The sequence below is a fragment of the Brachyhypopomus gauderio genome, chromosome 21 (assembly GCF_052324685.1).
Source record: "Brachyhypopomus gauderio isolate BG-103 chromosome 21, BGAUD_0.2, whole genome shotgun sequence".
NCBI classification, from domain to species: Eukaryota; Metazoa; Chordata; class Actinopteri; order Gymnotiformes; family Hypopomidae; genus Brachyhypopomus; species Brachyhypopomus gauderio.
The window spans coordinates 2,911,802-2,934,041 of NC_135231.1; the positions used below are offsets into that span (position 1 = coordinate 2,911,802).

Genomic DNA, 22,240 nt, shown 5'->3' on the forward strand with positions numbered 1-22,240 from the left:
AAGCCGGTTCCTTTGTGATGTTGCAGGACTACTTGTGTGTGACATTTTTTATATCCAAAGAGAATCAGGAATCAGGAGAATTCTTCTCATGGATAGCTCTCCCTTCCTATCTCTCTCTCTCTCTCTCTCTCTCTCTCTCTCTCTCTCTCTCTCTCCCTCTCTCCCTCTTTCTCTCTCTCCTGCTCTCACTCTTGCTGGCAGATACAGTGATGCTAAATGAGGGTTCTGCCTCAGTGCCTGTGCTTGCTGATGGAGAGGCGTTAGTGAATGGCTTCACACTTTTGCCTGCACACACACCGTCCTACTATAGAAATATATAATAAATACACACCCATCTCCTCAGATAGGATAAGAGCACTGCAGCCTACATGTGACTGCTCTCTTTCTCTCTCTCTCTCTCTCTCTCTCTCTCTCTCTCTCTCTCTCTCTCTCTCTCTCTCTCTCTCTCTCTCTCTCTCTCGGGCTTTGTTATTCCGCCTCCCAGGACCTGAGAGAATTTCTTCTTGCTTCTATGGCAAAAAGGAATGGAAACTGGAATTTTGTGTGTTTTAGTGTGTGTGCACTTGTGTGAGCTTTTCTGTGTATGTCTCATGCATGGGTAAAGGCAAGATCAGTAATTCTGACTAGGGTTAGGGTGGTGCATAATTCTTACTACAGTTAGGGTGGTGCGTGATTCTGACTAGAGTTAGGGTGGTGCATGATTCGTCTTTAATTAAGACTGTGGTCGTTATTCTTTGTGAAGTGTTCCTGGTTCTGTATTCAGGGTTCATTCACATCTGCTGGACCTCCAGATCGATTTACATTTCAGCCCCAGTTCACTATAAGGCGGCAGCCTCTGCTGTCACCCATATTCAACTAATGGTGTATCTAATAATGTTTTTATCAATAAAATGTAGTTTTTATCGACATAAAACATGGCCTGGTCTCGGCTGAAGATCTAACCCTAGTGCACTGTCTCTGTTTTGAGTGTTCACTGCTCCCACAGGTCTTCTTACAAAGTGCTGAACTGATATGTTTTGACATTCTTGACATTTTATTGCCACTTTTCACTTGAATGGTTCCTTGCCACATTTACCTGGCTGTAGGGGCTCATAACCACTACTAGTTTTGATTAGATTTGATTGGTGGAGTTAATGAGGGACAGATGGTCGGCATAAGGTTTGATTGGCCTGCACCTGGGAGCGATTACCGTGTTGCCGGGATACCCTGATACATTTGCCAACCCCCTCCACCGCCCCTTCTATCGTTCTTTGTTATGCTCATCATCAAAGTAGACGTCAAACACTGCTTTTACCAAACCTCAGTCAAAACAAACAACCCCCCCCCCCCCCCCCCCGAAAGTGCTGTCTGTGTTCAGACAGATGAGGTGCAGACGATCCTGCATTCACCAAAAGGAAGAACACACACACACACACACACACACACTGCAGCTGCATACGAGCGCTTCACACAGAGGAGAGGGAGTTGGTAAGGTGCTTAACGTACCCCACATCTCCGTTAATCACAAACATGGGGGCAGCTGGGGTGTAGCCGAGGGTGGAGTGAGAGGTGGCGGCAGTTAGAGAGCGCACGACAGGAGAGAAAAGCAGTGTCCCATTGCACTCGGCCACTCCCCTCACCGTGACCTCTAGCTGACCTCTGTGTTTTTCTCTCAGGGCTTAGTGGAGGGAGAGGGTGGATGAAGAGAGGGAATACTGCACCGCTCCACCCTAACACGAGCAACACCACCTGTGATGTGTCTGACAGCTGCAGGGCCTCCTCCAGAGCTCTTCGTGTGTCCCCCTTTGTCCTCGCGTCCTCACGTGCTCTCTCGACGGCGGGACGTGTGTGCATGGCTGTCTGCGCATCTCTAGAGGGGTTCAGGTGTAATTAGAGGGAAGGCCGGTTCTCACGGTTAACGATGCGGTGAGCGTGTGAAAGAGCTGTCATGCTGTCGGGCTGGACGGGAGCACGTGTTGTGGAGATTCATGGCGGGGGCAGTGCCTTTGTGTGTTCACTGGCATCACTTCAGCTACAGAGTGACACAGTGATTTGCAGATGGTTTAGGCAGAGAAAGGAACACAGTGCCAGGGAGAGAGGGAAAAGAGGAGACACAGTGTGTGTGTGTGTGTGTGTGTGTGTGTGTGTGTGTGTGTGTGTGTGTGTGTGTGTGTGTGTGTGTGTGTGTGTCCTGTCAGCATATGGACTCTCCGTCAGGCTCCATCTCAGGTTTGGTCTTGTGTCTTGGAGGGGAGGGGAGTGGGATGAAAATCCACAACTAACCAACTGCCTTTCACCAAACCTGAACACACAGACGCTGGCCAATAAGACTCAATGTGGACAATAGAAATGAAGGGTAAATGGAATACACCATGCACACCTCTTCATGCCTCTCAGTTCTAGTGTCGACCTGGTGTAGAGGGCCAGGAAGACCCTGCGAGGGCTGGGGTCCCCCACTCCCCAACACCCCCACCCCCCATACACTGCACCTGCAAGTTTCTCTCAGCTACTATTCAAATGGGTTATGGAAAGAGTATGCAAATGATCGAGTCACCAGCTCCTTCGTCAGAAGAGTGTGTCTGAGAGTGAGAGGGTATTAGGAAGAGGAGGGGTGGGGGAGGAGAGGAGAGGAGAGGGGAAGAGAAGTGTGATTTTTGACACACTTGTTTTGTTCGTTATTTTCTGGAGGAGACTCCTTGTGTCAGGAGGATTTCAAGGGCTGCCACCCCCACCCTTTATATGAATTTGTTCTGTCAGCTTCTACCGGCTAACCGTCACCATGGGAACGTGTTATGGTCTGTCGCGGCCGCTAATATCTGCCTGGTGTGAGAAATCCAAAATGCGTCCATTGGCGGCACGGCCATGCTGTGTTAGTCTGCTGTCACCTTGATGGCTCTTCAAGTCCTCATTGCTGCTGGAGCTGTCCAGGTCAAAGGTCAGAAGAACCCCAGGTCTTTCTCTGTCTGGGACTGTGAAAGGAGACTGAAGGTGTTCTACAGTGTCTGGGTGTTGGGGCTACTGCAGTGGGCAGCTAAGAGCCAGAACCAAATGCACACACACACACACACACACACACACACACACTCGTCTGTCTCTCTCTAATAATGCACTATTAATTGCTTAATGCAAGCTGAGAAGTTTATATTGACTTATATTACACCCTCTGTCTTTGAAACACACACACACACACACACACACACACACACACACACACACACACACACACTAATGAGCGTGTTGGCCTCTCCCTCTGCTGTCAGCTCCAGGAGCACATAGGCGTTTGCAGTGAACACGCTGTATTGTCTGGAACAACAGACAGTGTTCTTCTCCGTAAACAAAGCCAGACCAGATTATTTACACGCAGGCTCACTGAAGGATCTCTGCTGTGATTCCTTCATACACTCTAGTTTTACCTCTGTCTTTACCATAAGAGAAAGCCTGATCTGACCACTCCCACACTAGGACAGATTTCTCCCTCTCTCTCCCTCTCCATCTCTCTTTCATGCATCTCTTCATTTATCTTTCTCTAATGTATTTTTCCCGCTCTGTTGAAGGAGTGAACGTTTCTGAAATAGAAATCCGATCAGAAAGGAATCCGATCCAGTAATTCATGTGCCGCTGATTACAACAACACAGGAGGTGTAGGTTAAAGCTCCACCCGTTCGTAGGGGTGGAGGACGATTCTCGGGTCAGGGCTCAAAGCAGCGGTCGCGGTGGGCGCCACCTCACTGAGGTCTGGTCAGTGGCAGCGCTGACCGAGACCACGAGGTCAATCGTGCCTGCGGCGGGGCTCGTACGCACTGCGCCTGTTCTCCACGCCCAACATCCGCCCTTCCGCACGGCTGCTCCACGGCTGCTCCACGGCTGCTCCACGGCTGCTCCACGGCTGCTCGGCACGGCTGCTCCACGGCTGCTCCACGGCTGCTCCGCACGGCTGCTCGCCCTGCCATGTGACGGCTCTGCCAACCGTACGCTCGCGCCTCCGTGTGACCGCTCTGCCTTCCAATCCCTGTCCCCCTGTGGGACACTCGTCCCGGACAGGCGGTGTCCAGAGCAAACGCCAAAGCCCGGCTTGTGCAACAGCTCCATTGTTTATGAGTCGGTGTGTGCACTGGAGCATGAGGCAAGAATGTGTCTCCTTGTGTTCACTCTCGCACAGATTAACACACACATACACACACACACACACACACACACACACACACACACACACACACACACACATCTCATCAATTTGACAATCTGCCTTATTTTATAATTAATCAAGTAATGGTATTGGGACGTCAAGTCCTGCCTCCCTTTCCCCCATCCTACCTCCTTCGGTCCAGGTTGGTTTCAGGCCGCGAAGCCTCATGTCATTAAGTTTATTAAGCCCAACTCCCGTTTCCTCTACCAAGTGGAGAGGTGACGCAGGACCGAGCCGTCCTGCCCTCTGTGCGACCTCCTTGTCTCCCATGTCCTCACACGGGTTTTCGCCACACTCCAATTTCATGGGGACAAAACCCCGATCACAGAGTGGTGGTGTGGGAGAGGAAGGAGGAGCCAGCCTGCAGAGGTTTCCTGGAGGACCACGACGGAGCCCCAGCAGGCACGGGGTGCCCACGCCGGCCAATACAGCCCACGTAAGCGGTGTGGCCAATGAGCTCGGCCGTGCTCGGCATCGACGCCAGCACCATGGGCTCTACTCACTGGTATTTGCCAGTTACTGTCCAGTTGGTCATTGTTGACATGTGAGGTTTACAGTGTGTGAATGCTCTCGGGCGTACGTGTGTTTGTGAGGGTGTGTGTGTTGCCAAGTTGAGACATAGCTGGTGTAGAGGGAGGCCTGTCTGGCTGCATGAACTTGGCAGAGGTGTTGGAGTTGAGATGGACTGGTCAAATATTTTAAGTTACGACTTAGCAAGGACCACTTATGTGGTGTGTCCTACCCAGAGAGGGGACGCACCAGAGAGACGGAGACGTGTCAGCGAGGACAAGCTCGGAGGGCGTATCTTCTGCACGCTCTGTTGCCTCATGTTAGAGGCACATGGGACTTAGCAGTCTAGCTAATGACTTTCCCTCCTTACCAAATCACTCAGTTCTGCTCGCCTTATGAGAAATAAAACACTGAGAAGCAAACACGCTGTTAAGTCGATACTCCTTTTACCATTCATCACAACCACATTGATTTTAATATTGAAGCTTAGCGCCGTTAAAAGCCTCCTTTTCAACAGTCAAAAAGGAGGGCCATGCTGTCAGCACACGTAGATCATGGCGGTGGTAACTGGATTTGACGTGGTCCTACGGCCTACGCGTCTGCTGCTTTAAATCCCTCCAACCGCCTCCCCTCGCTGGGCCATCAGAGGAGAAAAGCCCGGCGGAGGAAGCCCGCGCCATCGGGGCTGCCACGGCATTCCTGCGGGCGGATGTCAAGTCCTGTTCGTTTTCGTCTTTTCCTGCTACGTTCCCTCTCGCTGCACCGTAGCAGGGCTGGTTACTATGGAAACAGTGGCGGCAGCTTTTCCCTCCAGATTTATGAATAATGATTTATGAGGGTGTAGCATAACGAGCACCCAGGAAGAACGCGGGTGAGATGGAGAAGCCGGGGTCTCCTTTTCCCATAATTCACGCCTCTTCAACTTTTGTCGCTCTGTCTTGTTTACATTTCTTAAGCTCGGTCGATCGTGCATCCGCACGCCCGATCGCCATGGTGACAAAAGCTGGAGGTGTCCAGGGTGACGTGGGAGGATTGGGGCACTGTTTGCAGCCATTATACGTTAACAGCTTTTAAATGATTTCCCCTGTCTTTGTGTTCCTTTGGCAGAATTCTCTAAAGAAGAGGGTTGCACGTCCAAACACCAAACCTGATAAGAAAGCATCGCCTCAGGTAGCGTGCGTACAAGCCATCCTTTCTGTCCTTATTACACATGTTTTGTTAAACATATCTTCCTCACTGTACATTCAGCCAAGCGTATTGTAGCCCTTGTAAATCTATTCCTAACTTATATGCATTAAACATAAAAAGCAATAAATAAAACAGCAATAAATAAAAGATTAAAAGGCTGACAAGTTTTACATCCTTATGTCCCTAGATGTTAAACAGTGGTGTAAAATTTTATTGGTATAATGAATTCTCCTGAGCACTGTAAGCATTTACAGTTAAGCACCACCAATCGACGTTTTTACTACATTGTTAAAACGCTGGGGGGGTGGGGGGCTCTCCCCCAATTATCCCTCTGCTCTCTCTGTTTTAGCTTAGAGGGTTGGAGAGCTGTTGTATACAATTAGGGTAGATAATTGACATGTAGGAAAGGTTTGGTTGGTTATGTGTCTGTCTCTGTGTTGCTGTCAGCCTCCTGAGGACAGCTCGGACCTGAAGTGCCAGCTTCACTTTGCCAAGGAGGAGTCGGCCCTCATGTGCAAGAAGCTCACCAAGATGGTTAAGGACAATGAGGCCATGAAAGAGGAGCTGGCTAAGTACCACTCGCTCTACGGCGACGTGGACTCCTCGCTGACCGTGGAGGATGTGGCCGACTCGCCCCACACCCGCGAGGCCGAGGTGCGGGTCCACCTGAAGCTGGTGGAGGAGGAGGCCAACCTGCTCAGCCGTCGCATCGTGGAGCTGGAGGTGGAGAACCGGGGGCTCCGAGCCGAAATGGACGACATGAAGATCCAGGAGACGCCGGGGGGTCTGGCGGTGGTGGACGGACCCGGGCAGCTGTTGCTCTCCCCGTCGGCGGAGAGCGTGATGGAGCTGCAGCGCCACCTGCAGTTCGTGGAGGAGGAGGCGGAGCTGCTCAGGCGTTCGCTGATGGAGATGGAGGAGCAGAACAAGCTCCTGATGAACGAGCTGAACCGCTACAAGTCGGAGCTTCCGTCCGACACCGAGATCGAGTCCCTGTCTCCCTCCACCATCCTCCCCCCCTCCGTCGCCCCGGTGGCTCCGCCCTCTGACGAAGGCGGGCCGGACCAGAGCGAGGCCTCACAGGAAGAGCTCTTCGCTGCCAGGCTGCAGATCGGCGAGCTGAGCGGTAAGGTGAAGAAGCTTCAGTACGAGAACCGCGTGCTGCTGTCCAACCTCCAGCGGTGCGACCTGGCCTCAAACCACGGGCCCGGACGGCCAGCCATGGAGACGGACGCGGAGGCCGGGGACTCGGCCGAGTGCGTGCCCAGCCCAGAGCACCGCGAGGGGCCCGTGGGCGGCGAGGGGAACCAGCCTCTGGAGGAGAAAGGCGAGAAGTTGGCGAGGAGCGACCGCGCCAATGCCAACCTCAACGTCAAAGACCTCCTGGCCCTCCGCGAACAGGCACTGCTCGTTACCTCCTCGATCAACCTCCTCACGCCCCCCACCAACTCCAACTGCCTCCTGGACGCTTCGGGCGACTTCTTCTACCGCAGGATCGCGTCTGGAGAGGCTGCTGACGCAGGGCTCCTGGAAAAGAACCCTGGGGACCTCGTAGAGGCATTCAGCGCCAGGCTCCAGGACCTCCAGGCCCAGCTGCAGGCACTCTGTCAGAGGCTGGAGGCAGTGGAGGAGGCCCCGGAGAGGGAGTGTGTGGAAGGGTCGGCCCCTGGGCCCCTGCTGCATGAAGACCCCTGCCCTGCAGAAACTCAGGTCAACAACATCACAGCTCAACAGAAGGTGAGTAGCCCGCCTCATCCACCCCGCCTTGCCGCCTTTTAATCTCTTTTTTTTTTGGCTATTTTTGGAGGGGGTGGTTCCTCATTTCTTTGCCAGCAATTTGATTTTTTTTGCTTTACTTATTGAATCATTGCAAGTTTTACTAACACTGCCCTATCCAAACACATTTGTTTATTAAGGTCTGCCAACTAATATGCATGTTCTTACTGCACTTTAAGACCTCTAAGAGGATATCACTTTGGCCTCTAATGGAGTAAAGTATCATTAGAATAACATTGCTGGTCTTGGGTCAAATATCTGTTTGAGGTATTCTTTAACATCCATTACAGGTCAGTATGTTGGTGTAGCAGAACTTATGAACTGCTCAAATATTTTAAGGAAACATTCACCAATTTACAGAAAATTAAACTGCAATGTAATGCAAACAAACGTTCAAATGTTTAAATGTTACAATGAACAAAATGGTTGTTCTACTGTATATGTATTTCGGCCTTTTGAAGTAAGCAGAGGAGGTTGCTATCTGGCTAGCAGACCTTATGTTGTTTAACATATGACAAAATAATTAACCTTTAGAAGCAAGATAAGTAGAGTGCGGTCTCTTCAAACACATTTGGCCCAATTCCCTCAGCAGAATTACCAATGCCTGACCACTGCATGTTAGCAACCATTCCATTAGCTTTCCTGTCTGTGTAGAAAACAGCTAAATATATACTCTATATTGCCAAAAGTATTCACTCACTCACCCATCCAAATAGTCAGAATTAGGTGTTCCAATCACTTCCATAGCCACAGGTGTATAAAATTAAGCACCTTGACATGCAGACTGTTTTACCAAACATTTGTGAACGAATGGGTCGCTCTCAGGAGCTCAGTGAATTCCAGCATTGTATTGTGATATGATGCCACCTGTGCACCTGTGAAATTTCCTCGCTCCTAGAATATTCCACAGTCAACTGTCAGCTGTATTATAAGAAAACAGAAGTGTTTGGGAACAACACCAATTCAGCCAAGAAGTGGTAGGCCACGGTAGCTCAAGAACAGTGCACAGAGAGCTTCATGGAGTGGGTTTCCATGGTCGGGCAGCTGCATCCAAGCCGCAAATCACCAAGTGCAATGCAAAGCGTTGCATGCTGTGGAGTAAAGCACGCCGCTACTGGACTCTAGAGCAGTAGAAGCACGTTCTCTGGAATGATGAATCATGCTTCTCCATCTGGCAATCTGATGGATGAGTCTGGGTTTGGCAGTTGCCAGGAGAATGATACTTGTCTGATTGCATTGTGCCTTCCTCTTCCAACTGTGCACCAGTGGCCCATGAAGACATGGATGCAGAATCTGGTGTGGATGAACTTGACTGGCCTGCACAGAGTCCTGACCTCAACCCTATAGAACACTTTTGGGATGAATTAGAGTGGACACTGAGAGCCAGGCCTTCTCGTCCAACACCAGTGTGTGACCTCACAAATGCGCTTCTGGAAGAATGGTCAGAAATCCCCATAAATCCCCATAAAGGGCGGAACCACGTCATTTTGAACCCTATAGATTAGGAATGGGATGTCACTTAAGCTCATATGTGAGTCAAGGAAGGTGAGCAAATACTTTTGGCAATATAGTGTGTGTATATATACATATACAGTATATATTTTTTACAAATATCTGAAAAGAAGCCCTCCTTGACGTAATCCCTAGCTATTTCAGTATGTTCCGGACACAACAGGACCCAGAATGGACACTGGAAATTAGTTTATTCACTGGACGTCTACCTATATTCCACTGAAATAGGTCCAAAAGGGATATTAAGCAGCACTGTGTTTACACCTAGACTCCATTAGAGGTCCAAACCTTCAAAGCCCAATCCAGACCGCTCTCTCCTTCCTTCCTCTCTCCTCCTCTTTTCTCTCCCTGCATGGGCACCATGACCCGTGGGTGTGTGCGCCCTGTCTCTCCCTCCGCCGCTCCTCCTCTCCCTCTCCTCCTCGTCCCCCTCCCCCGACGCTCCCCCTACACCCCCCCCCCCCCCCCCCCCCACAGCAGCTGCTGGCTCTCCTCATGGCCCTGTTGGTCCTGTTCGCCACCCTGTCCTCCGTCTCTATGGCCAAGCTCTTTTTGCTTTACATACTTTTTATTGTCTTGTGAGTGTTTGTCTTTCCCCCTCCCCTTTTTTTGTTTTTGCTTTGGTGGTGTCATTTTACATTTGGTGAGTCCAGCCCATCTCTGGTCCACATCGTTGTCCTGTATCTGGCTGTTCCACATTCCTCCACCGGACCCTCCCTCTTCACTCCCCTCTCTCGTGCCACTCCATTCCCCTCCTCTTCTATTGTTTGGGTTTTGGTCGCTTTCGTTTCCTTCATTAACTTGCCCATGCATGCATGCAGCAGCCCAACAATAGGGACCAGCCGGAGGTCAAAGGTCACGAGGCATACCTGTGCAAAGCGGAGGAGGAGAGCGACAGACATACAGACAGCAACAAGGAGCAGGTGGCGACCTCGACGGAGACCAGCGCGGCACTGGTGGGTGCTCAGACACACTCGCACATATCAAAACAAAGGTGGCATAAAAGCTTCCAGTCCTCAGTTATAAATCGTGCATTTGGCTCAGATCTAAAAGTCCTCTTTTATTTACTGGCACAGTCACAACACTTTGTAGCTCTTTTTTTTAAAGAAGTTAAAACCTTCAAGTAGTTTCACAGTGCGGTGAAAGGCAAAGACACTCAAGACACGATTATGCAGAAAAATATTGGTGTATTTTTATAATGATGCTGTCATTTTATATTATTAGGTTTATTAAACAATAATAATGGGAAAGAAGGTAGTGGCTCCTCCCCTTCTTAGGGCCATGGGTGTGGCCAGGCTGCTCATTTGCATAGCAACCTTTAGCACAGTATGATGATCTCACATTACTGGCAATCTTATTAGTCAGCTACTGTCCTGGGTGATTCTAAATCTAGGAGCATAAGCTATCTTAAGATCCCTGTGGCTGTAAAGTATGTTAGATCCCTGACACAGCTTTAGGTCTGTGCTATTTTTATGAGCAATGAGATTAGAGCAGCATTCTGCTAAATTAGTAATTCTTCATCGTTGGTAGAGAAAATAATTTCTCTGGAATAAACACAGGGGTGACTTTCATGCAACGTTTGGGTGGTACAAAGCTTAGCATTATGCTACTAAGAAGGAATGCATTGTAAAATGTGTTGTATGTTTTGGTTATGCTGTAGACAAAGATGACATGTAGCATAGGAATCATGGCTTATTCCAACGTTTACCCCCACAAGGGCGTAAACGAACACAAACATTCACACACATCTCATGAACACTATGCTTGTTGAGTCACACGGCCCATTCTAATGACATCATGCCCCTAAACGCAAGAAGGAAGGGTCTGTTACTCTCATTTGTGTGACCTTTTGATACATGATCTCCATGGCGATGGGAGCCACGGGAAACACAATGAGGATAGCTGTTTGGTGGACAATTCTGTGTAGTGGTATTAAAACATGCCCGTGCCAAATGGGGTCACATCTCAGCAGAGCTAGCTGGGTGTTTTGCTTAACCCAAGGACAATTCCTCTGACTGTAGCTCATTTTTTCCACTGCTGGTCTTAACACGAGAATAACATCACATTTGAGTGTTATGACCATGGCTGTCTGGTTAGTTATTACATATACAGTGACATATTAACCTTCTTCTAAAAGTGGAGCTGTTTTAGATTTGATAATAACATAGTAATGGCTGGGTCAGAGGAGCAAATCTGGGTTAGCATGGGACATGTAGTCTTTCTGGGGGCTCATGAAATGAAGCATGTGTATAAACCATACCTCTCCTTGTATGTGTCCTCTAGAGATTCATTTTGCGTGTGATTTATCCAGATGACTGCAACTTATTTCTGTTACCAAGAAATTCAGAGTGGAATAAACTAACAGGTGACAGAAGGAGAAAGTTTTTGTTTCAGCGTACACAAATATCGGAGTAAACGAAGCACTGAGAAGGGGGAGAGATGAATGTGAGGGAGAAATTGCTGTTGTATGCTCTAGAAATGGCGAATAACAGGGTTCTCTGTGTTTCTTGTAAAGAGAAGTGGGAGCTTGTAGTCGCATCACTACTGCTACTGTTAGTGTTCTGGGGTTCTGTAACTGTGAAGAACTGTTGTTAGTGTTCTGGGGTTCTGTAACTGTGTGGAATTGTTGTTAGTGTTCTGGGGTTCTGTAACTGTGAAGAACTGTTGTTAGTGCTCTGGGGTTCTGTAACTGTGTGGAATTGTTGTTAGTGTTCTGGGGTTCTGTAACTGTGTGGAATTGTTGTTAGTGTTCTGGGGTTCTGTAACTGTGTGGAATTGTTGTTAGTGTTCTGGGGTTCTGTAACTGTGAAGAACTGTTGTTAGTGCTCTGGGGTTCTGTAACTGTGTGGAACTGTTGTTAGTGCTATAGGGTTCGGAAACTGTGTGATCTGGTTCTTTGCACTCCAAGGAACTGTAACTGTGTGGAACTGCTCAGAGTTACATTAACCCAGAGCTCTAAGCTTGATGAAAAAGAGCAAGCAAGTTTGAGTGAAATGTGCAAAGTGAATCCCACTGCGTATGGAGTGGAGCATCATAGTGGCTGGGCCATCTGATGGCCCCCAGCATCAATCAGAGCACAAGAATACTGAAAGAAGGCGTTATTCACTCAAAGAGCCATATCTCAGCGAAACGCCCAGAAGCATTCCAAGGAGCCCTCACCCCGTGTCCACACACACACACACACACACCCCATCCTGTTCTCTGTTTAACTGGCCGGAAAATAACAATTTCATGAGGGAAGATAATTACAGTCTCGTGGCCATAATCTCATGTCGTATGCTTTAAATTTCATGGGGGTTGTCCACTTTTGGCAGTGTCTGCGGCTGGTAGGGGAAATGGGCCGAGCTCAGTCTCAGTGTCGCCGACAGACTGGAAGCTCTCGTGTGCATTTAGATACAGTGGTTTGTGGTGGCACAGACATAATGAGCTATGCTTAGTCTGGAGGCAACAGCTTCACTGACACCAACACTGTACATTAGCACATAACGCACGTTATATTGTATGATAGCGGGTTAACACGAATAATAACGTACATGAGTTTGTCGGTAACCCAAGCTGGTTTGGATGGTCGCTCGCGCGGCTGCGTGCAGAAGCTGGCGAGCTAAGCGTCTGTTCGCCTGTCCTGCCGTAGCTGTCGGAGCAGGTTCGGGAGCTGCAGGCCCAGCTGAGCGAGGCGAGGGGGAGAGGCGAGGAAGTTCGGGCCGAGCTGGCGCTGGAGAGGCAAGCACGCCGAGACCACACGCACGCCTGTTCCCAGAAGCTCTCTCAGGTAACCGGAACACAAGAACACCCTCGACCTGCACCGCCACAGGGTTAGCGGCAGCGACTGTGCTAGCAGTGGCGTTAGCACGGCGACGTTTGGACCTGCAAAACTCAGAGAAAAGAGTGGCGTTCTGTCTCAATTAAAAATGCTAAAAAAAAATTCAGACAGCGCAGGTGCACTTAAAGGGACGTAGAAACCAAGAGCACTACTCTGTAGATGGAGCTAGCACAAAAAATGCTCACCGCATGTAAAAAAAACACGCAGATCCGTCATGTTTAACATGCTAAGGCGTAACGGCGCTCAGCACCAGTTTGCATGGTTTTAACTTCACAAGACTCACTAACATAGAGTTCACGTGTTTCTCTCATGAGCTCATGTGCTTGTCTCGTGAGCTCATCTGCTTGTCTCATGAGCTCATCTGCTTCTCCCTCCCTCCCTGACCCACAGCTGCAGGATGAGCACCAGAAGGCATTGGTGCGGTGCGATTTCCAGCTGCAGAGCGCGAGCTTGCAGACACGTCTGCAGCAGAAGCTCTGGTGCCAGGAGAGGAACCTGTTGGTGCAGGAGGCCCAGCAGGTCAAGCAGGGTCTGCTCCTGGCTAGCCTCAAGCTGCGCTGGCTCCTCACGCAATGGAGGCTTGGCAAGAAGCTCGATGCCGAGGACGTCCTTGAGGTACGCCGTGCAGACCGACCGCCCCGGGTGCGCCTCGGGCCGCGAGGCCCCGGGCAGTCGATGTCTGAGGGGTTCGTTGCGAAGTGTCTCGTGTCTTTGCTTTTTCGAAACGCGCCAAGAGTCTTTATGTCTTGTTTTTGAGTCTGCTCAGAGTGATACAGTACGTCGCCAGGTCACGAGAACTGAAAAGCGCATTACCTCGCCAGGTGAACAGCGTTAAAGACCTCCATCTGCTGCTGGAGGAAGACGGCATCTCCCCACGCCATGGAGACAACAAGATGGCGGCTGCCGAGGAGCAGCCGTTCAGCTCCACCACTACCAAAGAGCACAGCCGTGCGGAGAAACTCCTCCTCCAGGTGAGCCGTCCCGCTCCACCTCCTCCAGAGTTCACTGGTGTGTTAGCCGTGGATCAAACCTTACCTCACCAGAATGCCCTCAAGTCTCTGACACGCCCCCACCTCCCCCTCCCCTCCCCCGACAGCAGTCTGGTGGCTTTAGCACTACTCTGTCGGACCTGAAGGTGGCGCTGCAGGATCTGAGCGCCGAGCTGAGGGAGGAGCGGCAGAGCTCGCAGGAGCTCACGCAGCAGTTCGCCCGGGCCAAGGCCTCCTGGGAGGTGGAGCGCACCGAGCTCAAAAGCCTCATCACTCAGGTGAGATCACTCCGCCCACTTGGCTATAGACGGAGGTGTTATGCCAGAGGAACTCCTTTTACTTGTTTCAGTTAGTGCACTGAAACACTGTTCTATAAAACTGCGCCGAGACTTTTAATAAACTCAAAAGCAAAAAACAGAACAATAGTTTTACTTTATAATAATATCATTACTTTATGAAAATTGTAAATTGTGGTCTTGCAGAAGACAATGGACTCCAAGGCCCAGCCAACGGTCTCCAAAGGTCTTGAGGCCCAGCCAACACTAATGCATTCAGTGACTGAAATGCTAAGCGCTGTGTGTGTGTGTGTGTGTGTGGGTATCAGCATCGTTAGAACTGCCCTGTGCACTTGCCCACTTAACCCTGCTGTGTCAGGCAGCCGTTCACACTCTTATATCATGAAAGTGAAATATATTATCTACGGATGTAACTGCAGTCAGTGCACCTAAAATCAATAAATTCACTCAAACCAAGCAGGCTACTCCGTGCTTAATTCATATCTGTGATGTGTAATAATCCATGGCATAATTCATTTAGTCTTGATCGCTCTCGGTTGGCGTAAGGACTACGTGCTCTGCGTCAGGGTCACAGATATTGATCATGCTTAGAAATATTAAAGCAATTCCTCCTGAGAACCTTGTCCACTGTGGACCAGTTGAGCACTTGAGTCAGTTAGGCGACACGCCCCCGGAACGTTCTGCCCCACGTCGGATCGCCTTTAGTCTCGTGGCATTTATTTTAATGTGGCACGTTAGTCTGCCGAGGCAGTGTGGGAGTGGCGTTAACGGTGGGACGCTTATGAGCCTGGGCCAGACGTGACTTTTAGATATTTGAGCTGTGGGGTGCGGAGGAAAGCGCGTTCTTAACGAGCCCGTGCCGTTAATGACGGGGGAAACGCAGCACTCTGTGAGATGAGACACAGTGGAACAAAAGAAAAAACAGACGTGTGAGGAGCGACATTACGAACAAAGCGTGCTTTCTTTAAACGGCATGAGACTGCCCGACAGGCACACCGCCGAGGAGCCGCAGTCAAGCAGATATCCTACATTTAGTCTTGGGAAGCACAAAATACAGCAGAATCTTAATAACCCGAATCACATTCGCTTCAAATGCACAAGGATACATTGCATGAAGAAGCAGATTAAGACAGCTTGTATACATAAGTGGTAATTATCCAGAATATTTGCATATTCCTTAGCGTATTTGAGTGCTCACCCGAGGCTTTCCCCGTGAAAACAAACACGCATAAGCAAGCGGCTGTGAGGAGGGGGCGGAGCCTGCCTGACCCCTCCTCCGTACCCTTCACATGCATTTGGTGCTGTTTTGCAGTGCCAGGGATGTAATTAACCCAGACAGTAGAGGAGTGGTCGTCTATGGCCTCCTGGCCACTAATAACCAAAAATATTAAATCCAGCGGGTGATGTATTGCAGTAGTGATGCATCAGGTTAATTATACATTGATGGAACGGACACACACATTAGTCGTGATACCATCCTGAGATCATGTTGGCGAAGTGAATGTGAATGCTTTGGGCTCATGTCTGGCAACTAATGTGTAAGTGGAAGAGGGCAGACGACAGGCGGATCCCCCAGTTGCTCTTCTGCTGTTCTGATAGAAGTGGACGGTCCTGTGGCTCGTCTGGTGCTGCTCGCCCAACATCAGTGAGAAGGCGAGTGCCGAACATGTGGGCAGAGAATGTTGGGAGTGCGGTCAGACGCCCCCTCAGACTCCCCGTCAAATGCCCCGTCAGACCCCCGTCAGACGCCCCACGATTCCACCCAGACTCCTGGCACTCACCAGAGCGAGACGCATATCTTAGAAGGCTGGCAGTGGGGGAAACACACTTCCCTGTGCAGCAGACCACAAACACCTCATTACAACAGACGGCGCAGTACCACAGGCCTCGCGTAATCATTGGCTGTCTTGATACAGACCACCATTAGAGCCTCGCACGGCGGAGACGTGCTGGTCCATGTGACCTCTGGGCCTCCCCGAAGGCCACGAGCGGTAATAACACGAGCCACACGCACTCATAAAACCTGCCGCACAACAGCTGTTGTTCCTCTGGTTGCGATTTAATGAAACATCACAAGCAGTAACGGGCAAGTAGGCCGACATGTGGCTTATTACCTGATCTGTTTTTATTTTACTTTACATTACGAATTGCACTGTATGCTAAACTTTGTGTCCCGTCATGGTCAGGGAATGTTTTTTGTTTTATCACTTTGACTAGAGGTGGCCTATAATTTAGTTTTTGATCAGTAAAAAAACAAAGAAATTAACCAAAAAAAGAGACAACATGTTCCTTCTGTCACAAAACAACAACTTGAATCAGCTGGTTTATCATTTTGTAACTATGGTTACTGCTTCTCTGCTTGAGTAAAGCGTATTCCATCCTCACACTCCCTGCTTTCCTCAGCTGGAGGGGAAGACTACAAAAACAGCTGTGGCTGGAGGTGAAAAGGACCCTCCGGACCTGAAGGGGGCGTTGAAGAGGGAGCGTGAGGAGCACCAGCACTTGCTGGCGGACTCGTACGCTGCGGTGATGGACCTGACCAAGCAGCTGCAGATCAGCGAGAGGAACTGGGGCCGGGAGAAGCTGGAGCTCCTGGAACGCTTCAACCAGGAGAGAAACCAATGGGAACAGAGACTCCGCGATGCCCAGAGCAAGGGCTCTCAGGTCAGAGGTCATGCTGGGGTCAGCGCTCACATGGAGCGGGGATCTATTTGGTCATTAACAGCCTTGTTATCTGATGACCTTTTTTTCCATTCAGTCCCTTTTCTTTATATCTCTTCGTATGTTTCATTTCTCAGTACTGCGGTCGTGTTATGTTTAGCCTCTTTTAAAGGTGCCTGTATTTTTGGTTTGTTGTGGTATCTTACACCAGGTCGTCTATTTTGCCCTTTGCTTCTCATTGTTCACACACTTCCTCCCTGGGCTACATGTCTGCACCCTCAGAATGGGCGGATATGACATTATCCTCGAACATTTCCAGAGATCACACACACACACACACACACACACACTGCTGTTGTATCTACTGTTGTATCACTTATCTGTGGAGCTCACCGCATGACTGCCAGCAGTCAGGCTGGACAGTAATCATCCACGCTGCGGTCAGCGCACGAGGAGACGAGCCTAAATCTGACCAATTATGCATTTAACTTTCCTAACCTCTTAAATCCAGTGGGGCTTACCATCTGCTAAACAGATTGTAGAGATAAAATATCACAAGCTAGCTTAGGTTTAACCCATGGGTTAAAGTTCTCCGTCACCATACAGGCGGTCCCCGGGTTACGAGGTTCTCGATTTACGATTTTTCGTGGTTACGACACATCTCCCATTTACTGTATAAAGCCTTGTGTAAGTGGTTCGGAATTTGGTGTTTGGTGTGCACGGCGGAAGAATACATAGTTACACGGCTCGGGACCGAGGAGGACGGCGTCAGGGTAGGTGTTAGGATATTATTAATGTACGTATGTTCCGATTTATACCGAAAATCGATTTACGACCGATAAAATCTCTCTTCTCTCCTTACACAGGCTGTTGAGATTAATATACTTTATAAATGTGTTTATTGTGTAGAATTAGGCAAAAGAGGCTGTGTCCCAACTACACCACATTTTCAGTAATTGCTGGCATTGTCTTTTGCCAGGAAAAATCTTCAGTCAAATGAAAATTTCTTGCTTTAACCCATGGTTTAACGGTCTGTCCAAGTCAGTTGGATAATGTTTCGATTCTGAACACACACACACACACACACACACACACACACACACACACACACACACACATAAACATTTCCACAGAGGGGGGCTGGGTTGACCTCCCACTGCTCCTGCGGATATCCGCTCCGTCAGTAGTGAGTGTCCCGTCAGTGAGATGATCATCAAAGCCTCGTCTGTTGGCTACTGGAACTTCATTTGCGCTACAAGAGTACATTCACACTGTATATATGTTCTTTCTCAGTCTCTCCAAGACAATGAAAAGGAAGTGTGCACAGAAGTACCTACAAATGACTCAGCTTTGCAGAGGTAAAATGAATTCCAGTACATTTTCTGTTCTGTTTCTATTTCGATTCTCTGCTCCTCTCCTTTACTAACACAATTATGGAGGCAGAATGTCAGCATGTTTGATCTGTTTTGTTCTGCGCAGGACCAAGTCGATATCCTCCCTGTCTGATTTGGAGAGTCTACTGGACACGGCTCCTCTTCTTCCGGGTCATGAGGTCAATGGAATCACAGAAAGGAAATCTGGGAAGCACAAGTTTGGTGACCATGCCAGCCTGCTGACCCCCACTGACCTGAGTGACATTAACCAGAAGAACTGGAAGTATCTGAGCAGCGAGTGGGCGTGTCTGGAGAAGGCGGAGCCCTTTAAGACTTGGGACTGTCCCACCACCACCTCCTGCACCAGCTTCCCGGAGCTGGAGCTGAGGGTGGAGCAGGTCCAGAGGAGCTACACCGCCCCAGACAAGACGGGCATCCGTATCTACTACAGCCCCCCGGCCGTGAGGAGGATGGAGAGGAGGATGGGCATGGAGCAGAGGGATCAGGAGGAGCCAGTGGGGCTGGCGGGAAGGGGCGGGGCCATCTCAGATCCCGCCTCACTGCCGGCGACGGCAGCGTCTTCCGTCCCGTCCTCGTACGAGCAGTGGCTGAACTCACTGACTCAGCAGCACCGGGACCTGCTGGAGGGCCGGACGGGAGGCCTGGAGATCTCGGGCAACCTGAGCGACGACATGAAGGAGATGACCAACTGCGTGCGGCAGGCCATTCGCTCCAGCTCCCTGGAGAGGAAGTGTAGCAAGGACGCAGGCAGCCAGACGGTGGGCGTGGCCAGCACGGGGACGCAGACCGCGCAGTTCATCAGCGTGGGCCTGCAGACCGACGGCCCCGCCTCCCGAGGGGCGGGGCTTCACGCCAAGGCGTGGTCCCCGCGCCCAGTCTCCTCGCTGGCGTCGGCGCGCTCGCGACAGATCTCCTCGTCGCTGGAGAAGGTGCACGGACGCATCGACCGGCCCTGCTGCTCGCCCAAGTACGGCTCGCCCAAGCTGGTGCGGAGGGTCTCCACGTCGTCCTCCAAGCTGGAGACGTCGTCCTCCTCCTCCAGGGAGCGCAGCGTCTGGGGCCTGTCCAACCGCGGCGGCTCGGCGTGGGCGCGCTCCACCACCACGCGCGACAGCCCCGTGCTCAGCGGCCTCAACGACGGCCTGACCAGCCTCTTCAGCGTGGTGGACAACGCGGGCCCCGGCGAGGTCCTGTGGAAGGGCGACGCCTGCCCGGGCCGGCAGCCGGCGGGCAAGCCCTCCTGCCCCAGCGGCGGCGTGGTGTTCGGCGACGTCGCCGCGCGCAAGTACGGCATCGTGCACGAGTTCTTGCGCAACGTGTGCGGCCGGGCGGGGCCAGGCGAGAAGAGCGGAGACGTGGACGAGCCGAAGCCCGAGTGCCTGTCTGGGGCTCTGATCGGCACCGACAGCGTCACCAAGATCGTCAACAAGAGGTTCATGAGGCAGACGCAGCGAGATGATGGCGTAGTCGGCGGGAAGGAGTCTAGCAACGTCAGCGCCAACACCAGCAGCCTGGAGGTGAGCGCTCAGGAGACAATGTAGGTTTGAACACCACCACATCTGGAACTACATGAGCCCTCGCTTGAGAATATGATCTTATAACCACTACTGTTCCACTCCGTAGGCATTATCACTAATTACAGATGACTCATTGTCAAAAGATTTATTTTTTCCATCTACAAATGGTTAATATTGTGGCTGATATAAAACATTTTTAAATTTTAATGTAAATCGTCGCCTTTCTTTCGCAGGACTCGTGCGACTGCGCCTCTCAGTCCGCCACATCATGCCTCAATCGCTCCTCTCGCTCCGCCCTCCGCCACATCCACAGCCAGTGTAGGCACCGCCTACAAGAGTCAGCAACACCAAACGAAGACAGAACAGAGGCCGTTAACGAGTGACGGCGAACAGGGCGTGGCTTTCCAAGAGTTTTTTGCGACAGACACACACTGATGCACTGCCTCACACACACACACACACACACACACACACTGCCACACGACAGCACTGCCGCACACTACCTTACACACACCCAAGCACACCACATGCGACCACGGAGCGCTTCACACTTTGGAATCATTCGATGGCGCTGTAGAGTTCCCTGATGGTTTTGATTCTTGATGCCAAGGAACGGGAAGTCAGATGGACTTCCTCCTAAAATGCTCCATTCGGACACCCAGTCAGTGAATCCTCCAGCTGGAGGTGCTCGTCCCACAACCAGCCCGGCGAGACAGCCGCCTTAGTCAGTCGGACTTCGGATGGTCGCATCGCGAGCCACACAAGATGTCACTGGGATCTAATTGAGTTCAGGGGTATCAAACTTCTCAGCTGCATTCTGGGATCAGGCTTTGCTTTTAACGTCCTAATAAATTTTGATTCTTATGGTCAGAAAAGAGCTGATCCCAGGTTACATACACAGGGAGAAATAAAAACTACTGGTAATTGCTATCACCTCATGAGAATCACTATGACCAGCAGAAGGATACATTCCATATTGTTCATTTGTGATTCCCAGTTCACAGTTTGCTTTATGCATTGGGGGCAAAACATGACCGCAGTTCTACTGACACCAGGTGGTGTGAGGCTGTGGGAGAGTTCTACCTAGAATCGTACCTTGACCTCTCAGTTTTGAGCTCTAGTCTTTTACTCTTTTAAGGTAAATAAAGGCCTTCAACAGACATTTTCATTTTCCTCCCTGTAATCTCAGACTCAGACTCCACCGGCTCAGACGCTGGAATCTCACCGCTCATTAAATTCAGTTTACCACAGCTGTTCTACAAAAGGAGTAGCCGTTTGGGACCACCTGCCGTCTTTAAACCAGTCAGAAGATGAACCTCTGCTCTTGACGGACTGCGTGAAGCCTTCTCAGTCCTTTCCCCACTCTTAACCGAATGTACAGTCCTGTTGCATTGTGAGGCTTTTTGAAACCCTGATTATTTGCAGAATTGCTGTTTTACTTCAGATGATGATGATGATGATGATGACATTCTTGCTAGACTGAAAACATCTTCTGAGACCACATGTTGATAGTTGTAGCATAGGAACGTCCTAACATGGAGTTCGATGTTCTGTAATGTACTGTACGTTTGAGACCTCACAAGCACTGATGAACTTTGCCCGTTGCCAAGCTAGGGTTTTCTAGATGACATTTAAAAAACAAAAATAGAGGAAATTGCCTCCTTGTGTTGGAAGTCTTTGCTTGTGCGTGGGTGTCTCTTTGCAGTGTGCACCCATGAATGTCACTCTAGTTCTTTTTTAAGAGCCTGTCCACTCCTCGTCTTTCTCTTCTCTCGGTGCATCATGGGAAGCAACATCGTTATTGCGCATGCGCTCGTTCAAGGGGACGATCTCAGAAGAGACCGAACGAACAGCCTCCCGCCATTAAGCCTCATTTTGATCTTCAGTTCACATGTGGAAGGTTTTTGTTAAAGCTCAATATTCAGGACAAAAAAAAAAGAAACGACTTCCGTCCATGGCATCCATCCGGACGTGCTTGTGGAATTAGCTGAGTGAGGTTTTTTTTTTAGCAAAATATGAAATAAGAGCCATGTGAGGAATTTGCTAAAGTAACTATGCAGTTACTATCAGTTGTGTACTTGCCATCAAATCAGAGGTACCCTAATAACAGTGTAGTATTGGGCAGTTCATTTTCCCACTGAAAGCTGTATTTATGTCTATGTCAGATAGCAATGGTGCTGTGCAAACTAAAAAGCTTTTTTGTGATTTAAGTGCTTTTATGCAGATTTGAGGGCAGCACTTTAGGGCAGACCATTTCCGTCTCTTGCAGAAGTTGTAATAGATGTGGCAGGTCCTGCACACAGCAAAAAGGCCATGTTGATAAAGACACACACACATACACACACACACACATTTTGACTCTCAGCTGCTATCAGAGGTCTCACTGCTCTTTACATCCAGCACTCTTCTTCT

The 22,240-nt window shown here is 50.1% G+C and overlaps 1 protein-coding gene across 7 annotated transcripts in view; it reads left to right on the plus strand.

Moving 5' to 3' along the window:
- mtcl2 (microtubule crosslinking factor 2) overlaps positions 1-21,811 on the plus strand; it is a 40,500-nt gene extending 18,689 nt beyond the window's left edge. Inside the window, exons 4-14 of one of the 7 annotated variants that reach the window (XM_076983652.1) lie at positions 5,783-5,845; positions 6,311-7,600; positions 9,976-10,107; positions 12,783-12,920; positions 13,362-13,586; positions 13,793-13,942; positions 14,071-14,238; positions 16,660-16,920; positions 18,211-18,275; positions 18,397-19,848; positions 20,062-21,811. In XM_076983652.1, the coding sequence (XP_076839767.1) occupies positions 5,783-5,845; positions 6,311-7,600; positions 9,976-10,107; positions 12,783-12,920; positions 13,362-13,586; positions 13,793-13,942; positions 14,071-14,238; positions 16,660-16,920; positions 18,211-18,275; positions 18,397-19,848; positions 20,062-20,263 (4,146 nt within the window). In that variant the 3' untranslated portion in view covers positions 20,264-21,811. Of the gene's footprint in view, positions 1-5,782; positions 5,846-6,310; positions 7,601-9,972; positions 10,108-12,782; positions 12,921-13,361; positions 13,587-13,792; positions 13,943-14,067; positions 14,239-16,659; positions 16,921-18,210; positions 18,276-18,396; positions 19,849-20,061 lie in introns of all 7 variants that reach the window. The other 6 variants (XM_076983650.1, XM_076983651.1, XM_076983649.1 and 3 more) reach the window with 6 other exon arrangements.
- The last annotated feature ends 429 nt before the right edge of the window (positions 21,812-22,240 follow it).